This window comes from Tinamus guttatus, unplaced genomic scaffold (genome assembly GCF_059628265.1).
Source record: "Tinamus guttatus ecotype Peru unplaced genomic scaffold, ASM5962826v1 Tinamus_guttatus_pri_ptg000297l, whole genome shotgun sequence".
NCBI classification, from domain to species: Eukaryota; Metazoa; Chordata; class Aves; order Tinamiformes; family Tinamidae; genus Tinamus; species Tinamus guttatus.
Genome location: NW_028288831.1, coordinates 1683929 through 1705680, shown reverse-complemented (window position 1 = coordinate 1705680; position 21752 = coordinate 1683929). Strand labels below are relative to the sequence as shown.

General features: G+C 47.3%; 1 protein-coding gene across 1 annotated transcript in view; it reads right to left on the bottom strand.

Annotated features, from left to right (window-relative positions):
• ASTN2 (astrotactin 2) overlaps positions 1-21752 on the bottom strand; it is a 351063-nt gene that overhangs the window by 288391 nt on the left and 40920 nt on the right. The window contains exon 2 of the mRNA XM_088527956.1: positions 8663-8850. Coding sequence (XP_088384082.1) covers positions 8663-8850 — 188 coding nt within the window. The remainder of the gene's footprint in view (positions 1-8662; positions 8851-21752) is intronic.

Sequence of the window (21752 nt, the reverse complement as noted above, 5' to 3'; positions counted from 1 at the left end):
ATAGAAAAGGCCTCAGACCAAGACAGTGCATTGCCCAACACTGCTCCCTGCGTAGCCAGGGCCAAAGGCTGAGTTTTTCCTGCTAGAAAGCAGGAATTGCAGCAACCTGAGGCAGCTCCTGCCACCAGTTTCCTTCTTAAGTAAGTACCTTTGATCTCTGGGACATGCAAACCCAGAAACCCCCCTACCTTATTCACCTTCTTTCCCCGGCAAAACATTGCAGGTCCCATTGCCTGGAGTGGTTGATGTTCTGGTTTCCAAGGCAAGCCCGGCTGTACTCGTGATCATTACTGTAGCATCCCAGGTAGTTTTGAGACTGGCAGTTTAAAGTGATTAAATCTGGGCTGGTAGCTGCAAAGCATTTCTGTGTTTACTTCAGTGTTTCAAAGGTACCTATCAAATACTCCAGGCACTTTACACTCAAACATAACACAAAAGATTAGCACCGGGCTCCCGCACAGAATTGCTTTCTCCTAGACACCTGCAGCGAGGAGAAACCAGCTGCAGGCAACGAGAACAACACGTCCGTGCAGGACGAGGATGCGCCTTCCTCTTGACAGCTCTGCAAACCAGGAGCCGAGTCAGAGCTCCAACACCACAGCTTGACTTTTCCCTCTGCTTTGCCCATGCTTAGAGAAGGAACAACAAGAAAAGGTCAAGAATCAGAGATGCAAGTGACGCCCTGCCACGGCGCAGAACTACAAATTCTTCCTCTTGTACAGAGGAGAGGAAGGAGAGGAATACCAATGCTCCCCTGCCTTCTTTTCAAAACCTTTCTTCTGCATTTTTCCCCCCCATCTCCTCACTATTTCAGCATCAACCTTCTAGCTCTTGTATCCCCTGACCATACTGGCTACCCAAGAAGAATACTTTGCTTTTTGTTCTCCAATCATTTTCTCTCTTTCTCAGCACATGGAAACGGGAATTTTCTAAGGCTGCAGGCACATCCCACACAATTGATACCATCTGCAAAAAGCAAGACCCTCCCAAACACTTCCTATGGCTGCTTTTCTCTGGGTACTAACTCCGATTGCTCTGGGGATGAATCAAGAAAGTTAGTTTTCTCCTCAGTTTGGATGAACTAGGAGTATTTATTCAGCCTCACTTTATCAGAGATGCAAATCAAGCACTCCAGTTACATATTTTAACACAGTTGTGGAGCAGGGCAGGGGGAAGATTTTGCTAGATAGAATGTTTTAACATATTTTATGTATTCATGGTAACTAAGGTAGAAAACATTGAGAATTAGTGAAAAATTATTAACGGGTGCCTTTGTCACAAAAATGACACTTTAAAGACAAATCCCCCCAAATGAATTCCCTAAATACAAGAGCACGTCATTAATTATACTTAGTACCCTTTTTATACTATTTCTATAACGGATGAGGTAAGCGGAGAAGAGAGGGAGGGTGAAAGAAAGAGGCTTCTTTTTCCAGCCCACAAAAAGTTAGTTAATGGAACATTATGGAAATGAAACTCCAAGCTCAAGAATGTTCCCACCACAAGAGCAAGCAGATGCTATCGACAGCACTGCAGGGAAAAGACAAGGAGACCTCCTTCTTGCTGCACTCAACCATGCTGCTGAACTAAGATTTCATCTAATCTCCTCTTCCCTTTGCACAGCCCCTGCCCACTCCTCCCCTTTGAGGGCCCATCTCATTCCTTCTTCCCCCTCGAGCCTCCACGTTCCCCCATCCAGGAAAGGGTCACCTCGTGGGACCAGCAAGGAAATGTTCATATCTCCTATAAATTTGCAAGGTATGGGCGAGGGGCTGGGACAAACACACAGAATTCCTGATCAAAGCTTGAAATAGCAACCCTTTCCTGCATGGGCTTAACCACACGCTTGTAGTTTTATGCATTCCTCTGAGTCTCACTGGCTTCAAGATGCTTCAGACAGCACAGGGAAGAGTTAAGGAGTTCATTAGAGTGAAGTCCAGTGTTGAGCTCCTCCCAGGCCTCAAAATCATCAGGTTCTGCAGGCACTCAGCCCTCCATCTGGGGCCTCAGCAAAGGTCTGGATATAGCATCCTCAGCCAACTCCTTCCCTGGCAAGGCAGCTGAGGGACCACCTTAGGTATGTCCATCAGGGGCCCAGCGAGGGCTGCTGACACACTGCTGCTACCACAGGCAAGGCACCAATGGCTTTGATTTGTCAACCATGCTGAGCACCTGCTCCGATTTCGTGGTATTGCTGGATGTTTGGTCCTATGCAGAGGTTCAGCTAGGCAACTCCTTTCCCCATTTCCATAAGTAGAATAAGATTTTCATAGGGGGAACACGCTGAACTCAGTTCTCCATTTTGAAACAACTCATTTGAGATCAATTTGGGTTTTTAATACCTTTCAGTAAAGGAAATCTGCTACTGCAGCAATTCTCTCCCTACCCTAATTAATTCCTAAACATATCACAAGCTGGAAGTGCATGTTTTATGAATCTAGTTGACCTCCTGGTGCAGAAATGATGACACAGATGTTGTGCCTTCTTCATTACCTCATTATTCATGTTACACCATTTTTTTCCAATTGAGCTGGCTGACAGGAGCTTCAGTGCTGCCATCAGCAAGATACACAGCAAAGAAAGAGAACAAGGTTCAAGCAACATTTTACGTCTGCTGGAGCACTTAGCTCCACTGGAGTGGCCAACAACACCCACAGGACACGTCAGGATGCCAGCTGTGACTATAGTCAGGTGGGAAGTAAATCCATTGAGAAGCTTTGCACCGAGACGAGCACTACATAGAAGGGTAGGAAGATGCAACAGTACCCATGTGCCTGCCAAGAAGAAGGGAACATTAAAGCCGAGGGATTGCACACCTCAAGGCACACATCTGTACGGCACACGAGAACAGGAGCGCTCACTTGGAGACCTGTCTGCTGGGGAGGATGAGGATCACCAGCTCTGCACAAGGTTGCAGTCTTATCTGTACACAAAAGTTGCACCTCTCCCCAGTAGAGCTCAAACGTTTGGTTCCCCCTCTTCTCTCCCTCCTGTACACACTCAGATAAGCAGTTTTGGTGGTTCCTGATAAGCCCTTATGGGAAAGAAAGTAACCTCTGCCAGCATATGCAGATACAAAGGAAATTGCACTAGCAAAGCTGTATCGAGAAGACCGCATGATCGTGTCCACCACACTGGGCAGATGCTGCGATCAGAGCAGCCATCTGAGAAATGGATACGCGCCAAGGGGTTCTTTCAGCATGGGAAAACACGGGTGCTTGGGGAAAGGCTCGGATCACACCCGAGTGATTGCACATCGCTCACAGGACAAGCACGAAGCCCCACATAACGCTTCGTGCAGCCGAGCCGAAAGCCAAGATCCTAATGAGAACCAGGCTCCTTGAGGAAACATGGGCAGTGTAGCATGGAGAGAGAAGGAGAGCCATGATACGGTTCACAGGTTAAAAAATAAGCAAATGAATGCACTTGTCACGGCCCTTACTGAATGACAGCAGAAAAAAAAGCCTCCAGAAGGAAAGAGCAACTGCTTCTTAAATTCCACCTGCTCGTCTATATGATTGCAGGACTTAAGAAGCTATAGAGCCAGTCCCGGCACTTGTGCCCGCCAGGCAGCGATGCGAAACCGCACGCGCCAGGATTGATTTTGGGGGCTGCAGCGAGGTGAGCCTGGCCCACAGAATCCCTCCCCAGGCTCCACTTCAGAGCGTGCCGGAGCAGGTTGCTAAATCAGAGTGAAGTGTTTAAGAGCAACTTTATACCCATCTCGCTAGCTGACAGAACACAGCACTGAAGGCCGATCATTAGGGAAACATCAGGATGCATAAGAACAAGAAAAAAGGAAACCCGCATAAATAAGAGCTGAAAAACAATCTGCTGGGAGACGTAGAATCCAGCAGTGAAGTGGCTACTGCCAACATCAGCCAGCAGAAAGTAGGCACACAAAAACACAGCCTGGTGAGGCCTGCTCACCTTCTATTCCAGACACTCAAACACTCCCTAGCAGGAAGATGAGGAGGAGATGAAACAAGGCTTTTGTTTGCTGCCCTTCTCAAAAGGGCCTGTCTTATTTCTGTTGGAGCCACATGTGAGTCGATGGATAACTCATACAAACGCTTGCACACACCCACTCTGATCTCCCAACCCACATCCAGGGACTTCACCAGCATCACTCATACAGGCATAAGGTGAAGAGCCCAGTCTGTAGCACTGGTAGCCACATTTTTTGGCTGTTACAAGAGTCCCATGGTGCTATTTGCAGCAGTCAGGCAAGGAGAAGCCCCCAAGGGCCACCACGGTCCCAGCAGATGCAGAGCACGTGGCTGCAGGTCACAGACCTGCAAGGGCTCAGCTCAGAGATTGCATGTGCACCTCCTCCTGGCACCCACATCTCCTCTCCCTTGGAGCCCTAAGCAAGACCCCATTTAAAACCAACTGCTCCTACATGAAGCCCTAAATCTGGATTTACAATAACCCAGAACAATAATTAAAAAGGCAAAGAAAGTGGTACAAAATATGTATATATTATGTTTGGCGAATTCAGCAGTTCACAAGGCTAGAATAATTAGTGGTTTAAAATGTTTTGACACAAGCAACCCCAATAATCATGATAAATCATATCAGGCATATGCCCAGCTCCTTGAAGTGACAGATGACAAACAGAGCAGTGACAAGACGCTCTATCATGCGGGGAATCATTGAGTTAATGGAAGAATTATTGCTTCTGAAATCCACTCCAGTCCTATTGTGGGGAACATTCCAATTTATCAAAGCCAAATGAACATTAATTGCTGCAGCCTGGTAAGTTTTCGAGCTGCTGTGACCTTCATTGAATTTTAATCCAAAACAGATAAGATTTACTTCCACACAAGAGGAAACAACACAATTAAACCCAAATGACAGCAAATATTATAGGGAAAAACACAACAGGCATAATGACAAAAATATTGATTCCTTTCTAATTGACACTGTGCAAAAAAGTAAATAAATAAAATCCCAGCATTTACATATTTTTTTCTTCCTTCCCTTTCATTTGAGAGAGAAATTTCAGATGTTCAAGCCAAGAGGAAAGGGGTGGCAGACAGTAATGGAGACTGAATTCCCTTTAACTGCGGTAATTAATGTTACGTCTCATTGGGGAGAGACTAGGAAAAAAACAGCGAGGAGGAAAACAACAGAAAAACAAAAATAGAAGTATTATTTTGCCGTTAAAGATGCCCTTGGGCTTGGGAGCAAAGGTGTGCCAGGGTCAAGGCTGCACAGTACCTAAGGCATTTGCAGGCACAGATGATCGCCCTGGGGTACAGGCTCCCGGCAGCCCCTTCCTTGCATCCAGGTCTTTAGGGAAGCACCTCACTGAGCCCTACAGCCACTGCTCCCCAAATCCACCCCCCAGCAACCAGCTTCTGCATAAACAGATTTAGCTATATTAAAAGGAAGGTGATGTTCCTTGCTGATTCAGTGCTTTGAGAGATAACACACAGGGAAAAAAAAAAAATAAAGAAAAGCACTAAACAAAACAGCCCAAAAACAGAACACACACATAAAACTGATCTTACAGAGAGAAGAAAAAAAGAAAAAAGAAAAAAAAAAGGGGGGAAGTAGAAAAGTATATTAAATACATGAGGAGCTGAGATTTGGTTAATTGGAGGTTGCAGGCAAGTCCCTGCTGCCCTCAGCTCTGCTGGGTGCTGCTTGGAGCCCCCTCTCCTGCACTCTGCCCCATCCCACAATCCTGAGGTTTGCCTCAGCATGGAGCCCAGGGCTGAAACACCCACCCTTGCCCACAACTCACTAAAATGTGGGCTTTATGCTCACCAGCATCTCAGCCTCGGAGCTGGTTCTCCAGGGCCCTGGCTCGGCACAGCAGATACTTTGGCTTTAGAGGCAAAGCATGAGCTATGAGCAAGCCAGTCATAAACATCAACACAAATCCAAAATAACAGTTCTGTGCGAGGGAGTTCAGCTTGGAGATGTCCCTCGGTCCAATAAAGCTTTGCCAGAACACTCCCTAAACATGTAAAGTTGGGAATTAGTGAGATCCCACAGGCAAACTGTACCCGGCTCTCTATAACTCAGCCAGAGAACAAAGAGACGGGTAAAAGTGAGTGTTACGGTCACTTAAATGGGACTGAAGGAAGCTTTTTCCAAGGTTTCCCCCGTCCCCTGTGGCAAGATCCCAGGCAGATGATGAACAGGACACGCAGAGTGGGGCAGCACTGCAGCAAAGGCAGCACTGAGTGGTTTGAAAGGAGAGGCAAAGTGCACAGCCTGCAACCATGCACAGGATAATCCAGGCTTCCCAGCTCCGAGCAGGAGGAAGAATATTCCAGAACTGGAAAGAGAAGACAGGGCAATTCAAGCTGAATCTCAAAGCAGAAGATGATACTGAAGTGTATGAGAGGATGGCAGGTTGAAGGTGGAGCGAGCATTGCAGACTGGGGCTAGTACAGGGACAGCACAAGTGGCTGGTGGCAACCAAGCACAGCACCGTGCAGGAACACAGCTCGGAGAGGCAGAAGGGCTCAGAGCAGTGGGCTGTTTCTGGGGTGCAACTCGGCTGCACTCAGGGAGGCACGGAGCAGTGTGGGAAAGGAGGCTGAACGAAGCCAGACACTCCTGGGGAGCATCACATGGAAAAACAAAGACTTCCACTCGGTTTTACTTCAGCTATACAATGCCATGTGGTTTCTGAGAGGAAAAACACAACTATATATCTTCTACTAGTAACTCAAAACTTGGCTCAGGTTCACTCCAAAAGTTAATGAATCTTTCCAAAAAACTGGGCAAGGTGTCAAGTCCGTGATGTAATCCCAGCCAAGGTATCCAGGGCTCTTGCACAGCTCCGCCTGCTCCCCCTGGCTATTCCCAGGGACAGGGATGCAGGTCGGTACATGGGCCTAGATCTAGGCTCCCAGGTCAGGGCCTCAAATCACACCGAGATGAGTACCAGGACTTTCAAAAGAAATGTGAATTATGACATGGTCTGTACATAAGGAGCATTTCTTCCTTTCTTGAACGAAAAAAATCTGCATTTCAAGCAATTACCTCAATCACCGGGTTATGGAACCAGTATCTCCCCTCAGTCATAGACTATTACTGTACGTACAAAGGAGAACAGTCCTGCACATGAGGCTGGCAGAAGTTTGCCCAAAATAACCAAGCAAATCCCCATTCACATCAGAAATCAAGTTTTCCACATCTCAGACTTCTGCTGTTGTCTCCATTCCTTGTTTTCCCTCTCTCACACCCATTTTTTCAGGCTCATTCTCTGAGGTATCCTAGTTTTATCTTTTTCTCCCCAACACTCCATCACACTGACACTTTTGCAGAACCTAAAAAACACTCCCTACCAAATCTACTATGCTGGAGTGCCCAATTTCTTTCCCTTCCTGCCATCCAGCTATCATACTGCTTCTTATCTTGCCCAGCAGCCTTAATGCAATGCCTCTCTCCGTATTCACATGCATTCAGCGCTCAATCTAAAGCCTCCCTGACAAGGGTCAAGGCACCTAAAAGAACAGATTTAAGCTTGCAAAGGCAAAGAGCCTCTTGTTCAAATGGAAAGCAAGATTTCATACAGCCACAGTCTCTGCTCCTGCTCCCCAAATGAGCAGGAGGTGCAAGCACAACACATACATTCTGCATATGAAGGCGTGGATCTTTTGCAGCTGATTGCTGCTGCAGAGGTTTTCAAGGAAGCCTCCTATTCCTGCTGGCTTCTTCTAATCCTGTGGAACTGTACAGTAAGTCCCTGCTGCTTTGAACCTACTTTGAACCACTTGGAACCTAACATGGCCACTGAATTACAAGGTGTAGCACAGACAACATTATCTATAAAAACAGAGGATGGCCCTGACATTTGGGCTCCAGCTGCACAGGTTCCTCAGTCCCAATCCTATAAAAGACCTTACTCAGGCAAACAAGTGACATGCCTATACACACTGCTTCGTGGATATACAAGCCTGCTTGTATCGCTTTTATTGTAGTGGGAGTCAAGGGACAGTACGGTTGGTCCCATTTTACAAGTGTGCCTCTAAAGCAGAGAGGGGCAACGGGCCAGATTCAAGGACATACACAACTACCTCATAAGGCCAAAATAAACTTCTTAAAGTCAATCAGGCATGCGTACAGTATGTTTAAAAAGAAAGGTCACAAACACCTGAGATATTCAAAGAATCTAGACTACTTTTTCCACTCTTAGATCAGATTTGTCCTTTGAAAAGGGAAGGATCACTCAATAGCCTATATTGACTTGATAGGTAAAATTCAAGTTAAGAAAGCTTCAAAAAGACAAGACTAACCCCACGATCTTGCCTTTATAGATGCCAGAAAGCAAGATCAAGGAGAAATATTCCACTAACATACCTCAAGATCTGTCAACAGAGGCACAGGGAATCACAGCTTCCTTTTTACCCTCCCCAACAGCTTCTCCCCTGGAGATACCCTGCTGTTGTATTTTATTTTTTTACAAGATCAACTACATTTTTTTTTCTGGCCCATTCAAACCTACTTCTCCTCCTTTGGAGGCCCAACCAAGAAAAGAATCAGACAACAAGTGCACTTAAGGGATGCAGACATTTGCAAACTGGACTTGCCAGTCTATTCTTTATCACCACCCTCCCACTCCAGCCTGGCTGCCAGCCGGCATTCCCTCCCAGGTGGCCCTGTGTACCCTCAGACGGAGCTGGCGGCTTCAACTCACCATGACAGAGATATGAAGAATGTGCATCTGCTCCTCCACTATCTCCGAAGGTTCCTGGAGGGTGGGCGGAGTGACCCGAGACAGCTGCTCGGCACTGTTCATGGAAACGTGGAAATACAGGGTACCGTTCTCCAGCCACTGCTGCTTCCAGTGCACCAGGGAAATATCAGCCACGGTCCCAGACATCTCTGCAGTGACAAAACAGACAACCAAGGATCAGCCTTTTCCACCATGCACTCAGTTCAGACAAAGGAGCGGCAATCAGAACACTTGATTTTTACCCAGTATGCCTCTCATCTGCTGGGTGACCTTAAGCATTGCTTTGGGCCTCTGCACATCCATTTCCCCTTATATAAGCAATAATTTCTGGAAAAGAAGGGCAACTGTAGTAAACAGCACACTGAACAAAGTGCCTTTAACCTCCTACCCTTCTCCCAGCAACATGCCAGAAGCAGCTCTTGGAGGTCTGCAGTCGAGCCCCGTGGTGGTTTCCAGCCAGCCCAAGGCCGAGGCAGGATGTTTGGCGTGAAACAAGCCAGAACACAGGCTTCAGCAGGAGCTCTGCTGGCTTTTATGAGGAAAATCATCTTCCAGCATCAGCAAGCTAACACTGAAGTCATCTTTAGCAAGGATAGTCCTATCACAGACTAACAAGCACAAGCAAGAGGTGGTAAACATGGAAAAGCCAAGCATCAGACTGACAAATGTGTATTGGTCTTGGGATTGCATATCTGTATCTGCAGCTTCTGCCCTGGAGATGTTAGTTTTACCCGCCACATCCCCACAATGACAATTTATAATGCAAACACCTTGGGAGCCGGGATAGTGACATCCCAGCAATCCCATCCACAGCAGCATCCAACCCTGACCTACGTTCCGAGCACCACACCTGAGTAATTAGCTGCTTGGACAAAATCCGGAGACCAGAAGTAAACCCTAGATTAAAAACCACTCGTGCATCCCAGAGCCAGGGCCCCCCAGCCTCAGCTGCAGCTCCGAGCTTGGCCAGGCAGCAGCAGGATGATGGACAGCTGTGAAGCTGTCAGCAAAGTTTTAAATGGAGCTCTGCAAAGAACTGATTTGTCAGTTTGGCAGCCAAATCAAACCCAAAAAAAGAATACTAGGGTAAAATGATCCAAAATATTTCTCCTTCCACCACCTCTTTTTTCATGTTTGTTTTTCCATCTGCAATATAAGCAATGCAAAACAAGTCAGGTTCACAGTGGCAGCCTCTTATTTACTGGGCCCAGGGCTTCTGCTGTCACCCAATTTATAAGAAATCCAAATTCAGTTCCCTTCTGTTTGTGAAGTGACCTAACATTTGACTGTAATGGATTGTGATATGCTTCATAATCTTTGACAAATGCTCTATTTTGCATAAGTATTTGCACCTTCTGTGGAGCAGCAGACAATGAGTACGCACTGAGTGTCCCTGCTGTGAGGACACAGGACCATTAGCTGTTGGCCTCTGTGGGTGGACAACGCTCCCCCTCAGTGGAGACACTTGAGCAGAAAATCAGGGCCATCCACCTCAAAACAGCTGTAGTCTCTCAGGCATGGCTGCTCCAAGACAGCAGAAAGCACAAGTTTAGATCACGTTTGCACTAAGAAGGGATGACCCAGCTGATGCACACCCTGGCTCCACACTACCACTCCATCACTCAGTGATGGGGTTGCCAGCCGAGGATTTTGATTACTCCTCTGCCCCCATTTCCAGTCCAAGCCTCTAATGAACAGAACTGGACTTCTGCACTCCAGTTGCACAAACCCATCAGGGCAAAAGCACATCCACTTCTGGCTCTGAGCAGAAGCTCGAAGAGGCAGAGCGTGGCTGAGGGTGTCCCAAGAAGCTCCTGGCATCTTTTAGACCCAGATCCTTCAAGGTACTTGGGTGCCAGCTCACTAGCAGCAACACACAGCAGATTGGGCCCTTCCACCTCTGAAGACCCCCATCCCAGCCCCTTTTCCCCCCAGCAACAAGAGCTGTTGATTCTTCAGGAACAATTTTCCAGAGCCCTGCAAGCAATACCTTCTTCACCAGAAAAGATTACAACTGATAAACCACCAAGCTGTTTGCAGAGATGTCCCCACCATGACTCTGGAGCACCCAGCAAAGATCTGATCGCAGCTGCCATGGCCAGCAGCAGCCCGGCTGCGGGCACAGACAAGGTTAGGCCATTTCTACCAGCTCCCTTATTCAGCACCTCACTAATTACGCTATTGACATACACGGGAGGACTGCACTGCCACCTGAATCTCCTTCAGGGCTCTGCTCATTATCTCTGCCTGGCCAGCACCATAGCAGTCATTAGCCCCTATCTCTATGCACATCTGAGCACTCAAAATGAGGGGGAAAAAAAAGGGGAAAAAAAAAACCCCACACACCTAAATAGCTCTTGGGAGCTATTTAGCACATGGGATCTCTATGATTCCACCCTTGCACTCCTGAGAAGATGCATGAACTCGCTGCTGTGCCTCTGTCATTGCAATAACATCTCTCCTAACAGCCCCTTCCCTCCTTTGATACAAATAGCTGTTTGCTGAAGCAAATCAGTAGCAAAACGCACTGATCACGCTCTTCACCCTGTAAATCAAGTCAAAGTCACAACTCACGCTCCAGGACAGGAGCCTGTGCATCGCCTAGGGATCTTATGAAATGAGTCTCATGTCTCATCTCCAAAGAGGTTAAACCAGAGGGTTTCCTGAAATCAGCACAGTAAGAACAGCAGCAGACGAACACCAGGCTGTTTAACTGCGTTCTGCTTTGCAGCCATACTTTGAAAGTCCATACTGAGGAGCCCCTCCTTGCCTAATTAGCCTAATTAGTATTACAAGAAAAGGCTTTTTTTTTTTGGGGGGGGGGGGGGAAGGCAGGTAGAAGAAAAGCAGTAACAACTTTGGGATAGATACTAAAAACCTCTTTCCTAGAGGTAAACAGGCCAACATAAGACTAATTATTCAGAGACATCCTAATTCTGCTTACAGATGTAGTCACCATAGGGGCGGATGGTCTACAGTATTGCACACCCTTCACACACGCTCACATGTTACATTGCACACGCACACCCTACAACAAATCCTCCCAAGAACGCCCAAGAAAGCAGGTTGCATTGGTATGACATAGCAGAAACCCACTTAATGTGGGTGTTACCATTCACAAAGGCTACATCACATTAAAAATAATAAAAATAACAAAAAAAAAACCAACAGGTGAGAAAATTTTTTCCCCAAATTATTCCCTTTCACACACACACACTTTTGCATGGAATGTTTAAAAGCATCATGCAGACATTTCTGGGAAGTTGGAAGATATAGGCAATTTTCTATGGACTTCAGGCTAGACTAAAGATAAGCCTATTTCATCTTGAAAAACTCTCTTCCAAAAGTAGAAACTTCAATTTAACCTTCATTTCACAATTCTAAACAAAGACAGCAAGCAGTGAGGCAATTTCTGATGGAAGTTCACTTGCCAAGCCCAGGTGCCATTCACCATGCACTTATAACCACCTGAACACTCTTCCTCCCAACACCTGCGTTGCACAAAACCTGGTCATTACCACCCCCAGCACTGCAAGAGCATCATACCCTCTCCATCAGATTCGCAATTCAATAAAGAAAGAAATAAAAAATGTCAAGCCCTGTTAATACAGACGTGCTTTTGCAGCCCATCCCTTTAATATCCAAATACAGGAAAGCTTCCTGGCCTCAGATACTTGACACGAATATTACACTGCCTGTGTTTCACTGGACACGCATTGTCATTCTGCTATCCACACTGTAGTTACAGCGAACGATAGGCCGTCCATCAGGAAGAATGCAATAGTCTGCAGCAAGATTGCCTGTTATCAGAGCTTTCAAACGCTTTTGGAACAAATTAAGGACATTCCTGCACCAAAATAGAATGAGATATGGTTAAGGTTTTAAATGGGCAGCAATAGAAAAGCACTTGTAGTCTATAGCTATTTAACATTGCAGCATCTAGACGACAGGAAATTCTTAGCAAGGGTTCAAATGCAGCACTAAATCCTGTCCTAACACAAGAGCCACAGCTCCATGGACAAAATGCTAAGTAAAACAACCAGACAGACCCATTGGCAAGCAACCACTGCCACAGCCTCATCCTACCTGACCACAACTCCCACCGGTAAGCATGTGCCAGGAAGGGAAAACAAGGGTCCTCCTGCACCAGCACAGGGCTGTTACTTCTGCTTGCTGCGCCCAGCCATCCCTCTTCTCACCAATAGTGTCTAAAGCCAGAGGTAATCATGCTTCTCCAGCCCAGCATGCAGCATCTACCCTAGTAAAACCAGAGGAGAAGTCTCCTCCCAGCCTTTTAGCCATCTCCTGCTCCAACTCTTCACACCTGCCCCTCATCTCCCATTACAAGAATCAGCTGAGCCTGAAGAGCAGCACAGCTGCCCTCAAGCCTGAGACTTCAGAGTTGCAGCAAACCACCCTCTACTTCTCCTTCCATGCACTGTGGGGTAGCTGCACGTCCCCCGGTCTGTGATGGGGCTCGCTCTAGTTCCTCCCTCTTCCATCAACACCCCCTTGCCCTGGTTGTGCACCCTCAGCCTTGCAGTCCGGAGGCCTGGAAATCCTCCCTCCCAGGAAGCACCGTGTATGCTCCAACAAACCACACCAAAGGGTTTATACGGTCAATAATAGTATTATATGATGCTTCCTACTCATGTGTTGGAGATGATGCCAACTGCCCCAAGAGAGGGGCGGGTGTACATCAGCTAATGAAGGTCTGAATTTAAAGAGAAAAGAGAGTTTCACTTTTTCTGCTCTGACTCTGGTTCCTGTCAGACCATAACTTTACATCTCCCTTGGAAATTAAACCAGCAATAAAAACAAAACCCTTTGCAATGGCTCAGACCCTGCACTGGGCTCAAGCCCAGTCTGTCCAGTTGTCTGTCCTGGATAAGGTCAGGAGAGGTAGGAGGATGGTGGAGAGGCACCCCAGCAAGATCCCTTCCAGTTGACATTGTAATTCCATTTTCTCTTCACTATTTCTACAACCCTCACATATAAACATTTCATTGAAGTCTTCAACTCATATTACAATCAAACTTAAAAGCAAAAGGGCCTAAATGCATTTGGTTGGGAACCAAGACGATTCCCATAAAAACAGATTATGCTGACGTGATGAATATAAAATGAAACAGCAGATATTAAAGTTGGAGAATTGTTACTTCATGCCTTCCGGCTCCTGTCCGCTCTGCCTACCTTCTTGTCCTCCCTTCCTCCCCCCTCTCTTTTTTGTACTGAAGGCAGAAAAAAAACAGAGATAGCCTTTTCCCCTCTGCCTTCTCCCAGGCAGGCTGCCAGGCTGGAAATATTCAATAGCCTCATCCCTCCCAGACCATGTGCAATGCCCGAACGTTCTTCAGTTATTCAGGAGGTTACAGCCCTGCATTATCTGCCGTGACTTTTTACAAAGAATGCTTTGAATTTAATTGGCTTGTTCTTGCTAATCTACCATGCTTATTGTATTTTTATTTAATTCCTGAAGGTCATTATTAAAAAAAGCCATTCTGCTTGTGGCAGTTCATCTCCGTACGGTTCCCTTTTCCGAACAAGGAAACTCTCTTTGTGCTTCCCCTTCTCTCCTCTCCCTAGTTCTGCTCAGACCAGCAGACCTGTCAGATGTGGTTACAAAGAGGACCAAATCCTTGGAGCAATGGGTGGGGAGCCTGGGAGTAATTTCCAGCACATGAATTCAGGGCTCCTCCTGCCTCTTTGCTCACCACCTGTCCAACACCAGCAGGACCAGAACCCTCCAGACAGACCTCATCAGCTCACCTGCATGGCTCGCCGTCTTAATCTGGTAGCAGGGGAAAAGCTGCAGAGCTATTTAGCACTTTTATTTCCTTTTACAGCAGGCTCAGAAATATGATCTGATGTTACACAGGCTGGTACCAAGGCTAGCAGCATCAGCCGCTTCATCATCTCCTTGCCCATGCATCATCTCCAACCCTGCAACACCATTTCTCCTGCTATTAGCTCAGGGGCTCTTCCCAGCTAATGTTCTCCAGAGGCACCAACCTCCGCTGAATTGTTAGTTTATAGATTCCTCAGTGCTAGCTACCACTTATGCTAATAAACCAAAATTATGCAGAAAGTCATAAACAGGGAGCTCTCCCCAGTGCCCTTGCCAGTACTGGATTGCTCCCTATGGAATAGATTATAGCACTCTGCTCAGACTGGTTCCAGAATTACTCGAGTAATGGGGCTTCCCCCATGCTCCCCAGGGGATTCTTCTCAGCCAAACAGACCCTAGCTGTTCTTAGGATTTGGGCCTTTTGGTAGTGATTTTTTTTTTTATCCCAATCATTATCTCACTTCATTTTTTTTCCTCTTTGCCTCTGCTCAGTTTTTACATGTTCCTTTCCTTTTAAATCAACCCTCCTGCTTCCCCTCCCCACAGTGCTCCCTTGGGCAATACATGAATGCAGCTGTGTATCACAAAAAGTCACAGAGAACCTCAGAAGTTTCTCTGAGAAAAAAAAAAGGAGGAAGAAAAAAAAAAAAAAAGATGACAAGGTCCCTCTGATCATGTCTTCTCAAAATGCCTATGTTTGTGGAGCGTGAACCCAAGTCTGCCAGCTGTGCACAGTGCCTGTCAGAAACAGCACATCCTCAGGGCTTGTCCTGGGGAGAATTGCTAGGACACCTGGAAGAAGGGTTCAGTGAGCCTTGGTTTGGAGATCACCTGCAGGGCACTCCCCCAGTAGGTGAACAGGCTCCAGCACTCTGCATTTTAGTTACTTTGCTGGCTGTATCACATACATGACATGGGACAAACAAAGCATTGGGAATCCCAACACAAGATGGGATGGACAGTGCCATGGGTTTGATTAGTGGGATGTTTTCAGGCTTTGTATAAACCACCTGCAAGGGCAATAGTCAAAACTGAGGTCTGCTAGGCTTCAAACTACTCCCAGGCCACCTACGACAGCACAGACACAGCAAGAACTCGGCTGCCACCGAAGGATTCTCAACCATCAGAGCAATGCAACAGAAGGCTAGGGTAGATCCCAAGCTGAAAGGAATCCAAGAGATGATAAAGCATCTTCAGTGCAGACAAACAGCCTGGCTCTCCTTAGGGCCAGACTGCTCCGTCCTGCATTAAAGCTCTGCTGCTGAGTGCTCCAAAATCAGCTGCTTACAGCACATCTTCACAGTCAGCAAGCGAGAGAGACATAGGAAACAGGAACAAGATGCAAACTTCCACAGGGAATGTCGCAATCTTCCATCAGAGCAGAAGTGATAAACTCTCTTTTATTAAAGCCCACACAGATTGATTAGATCCTGCCCTCTCCCCCATTACACACAGTGATAGTCATCAGCAAATTCTGGCTGTAACAGCTTCCACAAGAGCCGCAAGCATCACTGTAGACCTCCTTACAATCACTCTAGTGATACGGCCGGATTAAGTTTTAACCTCCTCATTTTTTGCCAAGACTCACGCACATTCAGCCACAGATTCCAAGGGCAGAAAGCTGTGCAGGGTCAGCGTAGCAGAGCACAGCTGAGCGCATGTCCCTGCAATGCCATGCGAGGGATGTGCCTAGCAAGAGGCAAGCAGCAGTGGGAGAGCAGCCCCAGGGCAGAGCAAGCACTCCTCCAAGGACTGCAAGGCCAATTCCACCGCTCCATCCACACCGTCAAAGGCAGGTGATGGACCTAACGTCAGCACAAATGCCTGCTCCATAACCACTACTAGGAGATGACATACGTTTGTGCAGCTCCAGAGCTCCTGTCCTATGCAGCCACTACCACATTACAAGTGTAGAAAACCATGATGAAAAACGTGTTATTCCCACCTTCACATGGACTTGGCTACAAATCCTTCCTGAGACTTTCCAAAAACACTAAGGATATATTCTCCTGCATGTATTCTCCTCTGTGCAGACACCACTGTCACGCTGACATATTAGATGTTTTTGGCAAAACAGTGAGGAGCCACAAAGCAGCTGGTTAGCTCAGCCGACAGTAGTTTAAGTCAGGCAGCAGATCCCATTTTGGACCTCCAGTCTGCAGAGGCTGCATCAAGATGATACAGACAGAGCAAGGCCATGCAGAAGCACCAGCACGGGAAGGGCTCACTGCAAAAGTTGTTCATCATTGAGCTAGAAGAACTGTGCAGCTGAACCAGCTATTCCCAGGTTGATTCCAAAAGTGATTGCCAGCAGACAGCATGACTACACTTCAGTGCAGTTCTTCAACACACACTAATATCAATCCTTATTTCCCTGCCCAACTACCCAGCTCAGCTCCAGCCTGTGCAATCCACCTCAGCCTTACATTCAGTTAACACTGGGCACTGTAAATGAAATCAGAATATATGGATTCTTCCCTTCCTGCCTCCAAGCTTACTCATAAACTCACTTTTTTGTTTTTTTTTTTTAAAGAGCATATTTTAGATAGATGTAATTATCATGAAATGCAGCAAGAGGTCAGCAGATCACATCATCACGCAAACAGAGGCTGAGATCAGGGAGCTGATGACATGGGGTGAGCAGGGAGGACAGACAGACCTTTCCACAAGTCACCCCTAGGAAATGCTTCAGGATAACCGGAGCGTTGGGCTGCTCCAATCAGCATCTCATACTCGTGCTCTGGAGCCATCTCCACAGTCCCACATTCCTTCCGACTTCCTAATCAAAAATCTTTTGGATCCCTATACAAGCCAGTGAGCAGTGCTGGCAAACAGTATCTGCTCACAGATCATAATCTGACTCTACCACCTTAAAGAAGCTCAGTGCACATTGCATGTTCTTGCATCTGCTTTGATTGCAATTCAGTCTCTAGTACATTACCCTTATTTATAATGCCAGGGCTTTAGCACAGTGCCTCAGGCAGTTTGAAATTATTACAGGGCCCTTTTGACTTTCAGTTCTGTTCCATTCAATTCCATTTTTATTTGTCAGCAGAGACTCTCATTGACCAACAGTGGAAGCCAACTGCACGCAGGCGGGCAGCATTGGTACATATTAAACCAACTCCATAAAAATCACTCTCAGGCAGCGCAACATGATGGGTCATCTCTGTTCAAACACGAAATGCCAGCACTGGAATAACAGGTGGCACAGCATCCCTGGGTGCAGCTTTCTCAGAGAGCTATCTCCCCTGTGAGCAGCAACGCGTGGTGCAAGCCCAGGGCCCCGAAGTGATGCTTTGGAGGGACTCGCATCACCCAGCGGGGCCTGGATCAGCCACAGCCGCTCAACAGTGTGTTCCCATCGCGCCTACCTGTCAACAGTTTGGATTACTTAGCCTTCATCCCAAAGAGGAGAAGAAAAGTGATATTGCAGCCCCTCTTTTGTTGAGGAATCCCAAGGAACACTGCAACACTCTTCTCCACTTATTCCAGATGCTCAAAATCGAAGTGAGACACAGCTGAGAAATGAGGGGAAGGACTATCCGAAAGGCACGAGGACCATTTTTGTTAGTCCAACTATTAATCCCATTTAAAGAAACCAGGGCACATCTCTTGGATTAGCAGGCTTTGCTGCTGACAGAAGGTACACAACAGTGCCAGCAATGGCCCCTGGCTGTCTGAAGGACACTGAAGAGGCTGGACTAAACCATGCTGTGGATGGTGACCAGAGCAGCACAGAGGCTGGCGAGCTAGCTGTGAGCTCCACACAAGGATTATGTGAAAGACTGTTTCATCAGCGCGTGATAGACGTGACGTGTTAATTAAGAATGAACTTTTACTAATAACAGCCTTCACATAAAGGGAGGAACATGAACAAGAACCTTGGATGAACAGGAACAGTACAAGCAGCCTAACATTTGCAGCCAGAGCACAGATCCCCTGAGCAGGCAGCACACACTAGCAAAGAAGGACAATGTTGAATGGGGTTTGCCTCTATTTTAATCCAAGTCCCAAAAGAGTCCTTACATCTCTTAAATCTCTATTAAATCCCACCTAACAAGTCAGCGTCGCTCCTCCTTTCTTTCAGAGACATTTGTCGGTGAGGCTGGGCAAGCCTTCATCCAGACAGACAGCAGCACCTCAAACGCAGAAGCCCAATGAGTCATTACCAAGTTAAATATAGCTTGTGCAAAAAAAGGCATCCAACCTGAGGAAAACTACTCCTGCACCTCCTCCCAGTCCAGGTGGCAACTACCACCTTTCCTTGGGCTTCACGGTTCTGCAAGAGCTGGGAATGCAACACGGCCAGGTTGGCACCAGCAGGCACAGATGGCACACAGGACTCACCAGCTTCTTCTCCCCTGCAAACTGTGCCAGGCCGAAGGGCCACATAACCTGCCCAGGTGACGTGCAGAGTGTTGCAGAACCTGCACATCACAGCAAAGCGCTACCTCCCTCCTGCAGCATCCACAGCTCTGCCCAACGCACACCGGGGAGCAAGCAAGCCAGGGAAGCCGCTGCGCTGCACGCAAGGGGCGAGCATTGCTCAGAGCTTGATTAGAACTAGCCAAGTGCTTTATAACCTCTATGCATTTTTAAATGTCTCTCTTTGGGAAACATACCTCAGAAAATGATAAGGTAGTTGATAGCTCAGGGCACTGCTCAAACTGTGAAGCAAAGTAATTTTTCTAGAGCAGCTCCTCCAAGGAGCTCCCATCCCAGTAAGTTAATCAGAGCTGCAGCAGCCCGGGGGGGCTGGCAGAGCTTCCCACACTCACCTGGGGCGGGATGTGGAAGAACAGGCGTAAATGAGGAGGAAAGAAATTTTGACTACTTTCAAGAGACACAAACACTAGGATGGTGCGTTCTCCCGAGACACAGACGTTCTTTTCCAAGGAAGAGACATCAGTACAAAAGATAAAAGAATAACCAGTAGATTGGAAACAAGGGAAGGGGGTTGTGTGGCAGGTGGCCAGGGATTTTGGGGAAAAAATAGCAGTGGAGAACATAGGCTCTTCTGCCTCGGCATCAGCTTCAGCACCAAGTGCATGGCGGCATTGCAAGCTGAGCAGCCTAGAAAAGCCTGGGCTTACCTTCACCCAAAAAGTAAAGAAAGGAGGAAAAAAAAAACAGTTATTAATAAGTGGCTCCTTTACTAACATGAGTTCCTCCCTCATTGTCAAAGGGGACAGGTGTCTAGGTTGAAAAAGATTAGGCATTTTGAGTCCTTGCTCCCTGGAAAGCCTCAAATTTCCCAAAGTCTCTCATGTACCAGACACACTGGTAAAGGGGCTCTGTAGTGGCTTCTGTCAAAACTCAAACAAGTTCTTGGAGAGGAAGAATATCCAGGAAAAACCAACAATTTTCATTTTAAAAGTGCATTATGACTGCTTAACCTGGGAGTGACCTGCACAAATGGTTTATTTTTCCTAGCATCAGGATAGATGACACTAGCCCCGGACACATCAGCGACCCGCTATTGCTCAAGGAACACCAGGAATTCTGCACCATGCAGAAAAGCGACATCCACCCGACGTTACACCAGGCTGCAGGACCCTCTCCAGCTCCTGCACCGGGCAGGGCACCTGTGCAGCCCAAAAAGCTTCAACCAAAGAGCAAAGCAATGGGGTGCGAGGCTGCCCCGAGCAGGCTGGCAGGAGCAGAAGGGGTTTCGGAGCGGAGATGTGAACATCACCTCCGCTCCGGGAGCGACGCGCACTGAAATGAACTGGACTCGGAGCAACTGATCTGAGATCACAGCGGAGCTTCTGGAGGGCTGAGGAAGTAGCATCATAGGACCATGAGACACTGGAATCCGGAACATAACAGCAAACACGAATGCATTATGACTGCCCAGAGCCCACGGGCAAGATAATTGCTCCCCGTTTATAACTGGTAAACCAAAACAGAGGCTAGGCCATTTGTCAGAGATTAAAAGTGACTAAGTGGCAGAAACATTTCCAGCCCAGAGCAGCAATGTTCTCAGGAATGACACGACTGGCACCCAGGTCTGGCATACGAGCAGACCCTCTTTTTCAACAGCAAAATACCCAGGAACGTTGCCCTTCTCTCACAACTAGCGCTTCGCCTCCCGCCACCCCATCCCTGCCCCACCTCGTGCTCCATGCTGAGCACGGAGCCTCGGCCGGGCTCAGCTCCTCAGAGCATCCCAGCTGCTCCCTGGACTCTAGGGAACCGTTCCACCAAGAGGCTTCATAAACAACCCATCTGCTCAGCAGCCACTGGGAAACAGCGCACACAGAGCCTTCCACCAACCCCAGGGTCTCAATCCCTGCATACACACGTGGCTCTGCATTCCCCACTAGTACAGAGACTCGATGAGACTATTTTCCTCCTTTTCTTTTTTTTTTTTTCCCTATCAACTTAACATCTCTTCCAATCCGGTACCCCATAAACAAAACCTAAACCTGCTCCTCATTAACAGTAGATCTGGTCTCTGCATCAGACCAGCGCTATTACATTCAAAAGCAGTAGGGTTTCACATTAACAGAAGCTTTGTTTGTTTGTTTTTTATTTTTTTAATTTGTTCTGATTTTTTTGTGTGTTCTCTTTTGCTTGTTCTTTAAAGGTCTGTATTTGCTGTCCCAACATTCGGAACATTCAGAGTCTTGGGGAAAGCATACAACAGCTGCCCCAAAAGGGCTACCTGTATCAACAAAGAAAAGCTATGGAACATTTCCAACCTTGATTGCATACGCAAGGGTCAGGAGAGAGGTAGAGGGGGATGAAACCTTGCAGCCTCATTAGAAGGAAGGGATCTGCTTCTGCAAATAATAATTGATTTCTAAATTTATCCTCTAATTAAATAGGTTCCCTTGATGAATTTGCATGTAGGAGGCAATGTGATGATTTGGAGCTTGGCTTCCTACGGGAATGCATCAACACATGTTTGCAAATTGCTTGTCTCCCAGATTCGAAGGTGGGGTGATCATCTTCCCATACCTGCACACCCCGAGCAGAGCCCCCTGCAACCTGGAGCTTGCAGGGAGCCAAGCTGAGCTTTCAGCTCCTGCAGGAGTTACCAGAGCCATGAGAAGGGCATTTGCTGCGTTCCAACCCAAAGGGGCTTCTCTCATGGACCGGAGCAAGGGACCTGCCACGACAAGAGAGCACAACCTGCTCCCTGCTGAAGGGGGAGGCCAGCCGGGGGATTTTTGGCAGAGAGCAGCCATGCAGCTG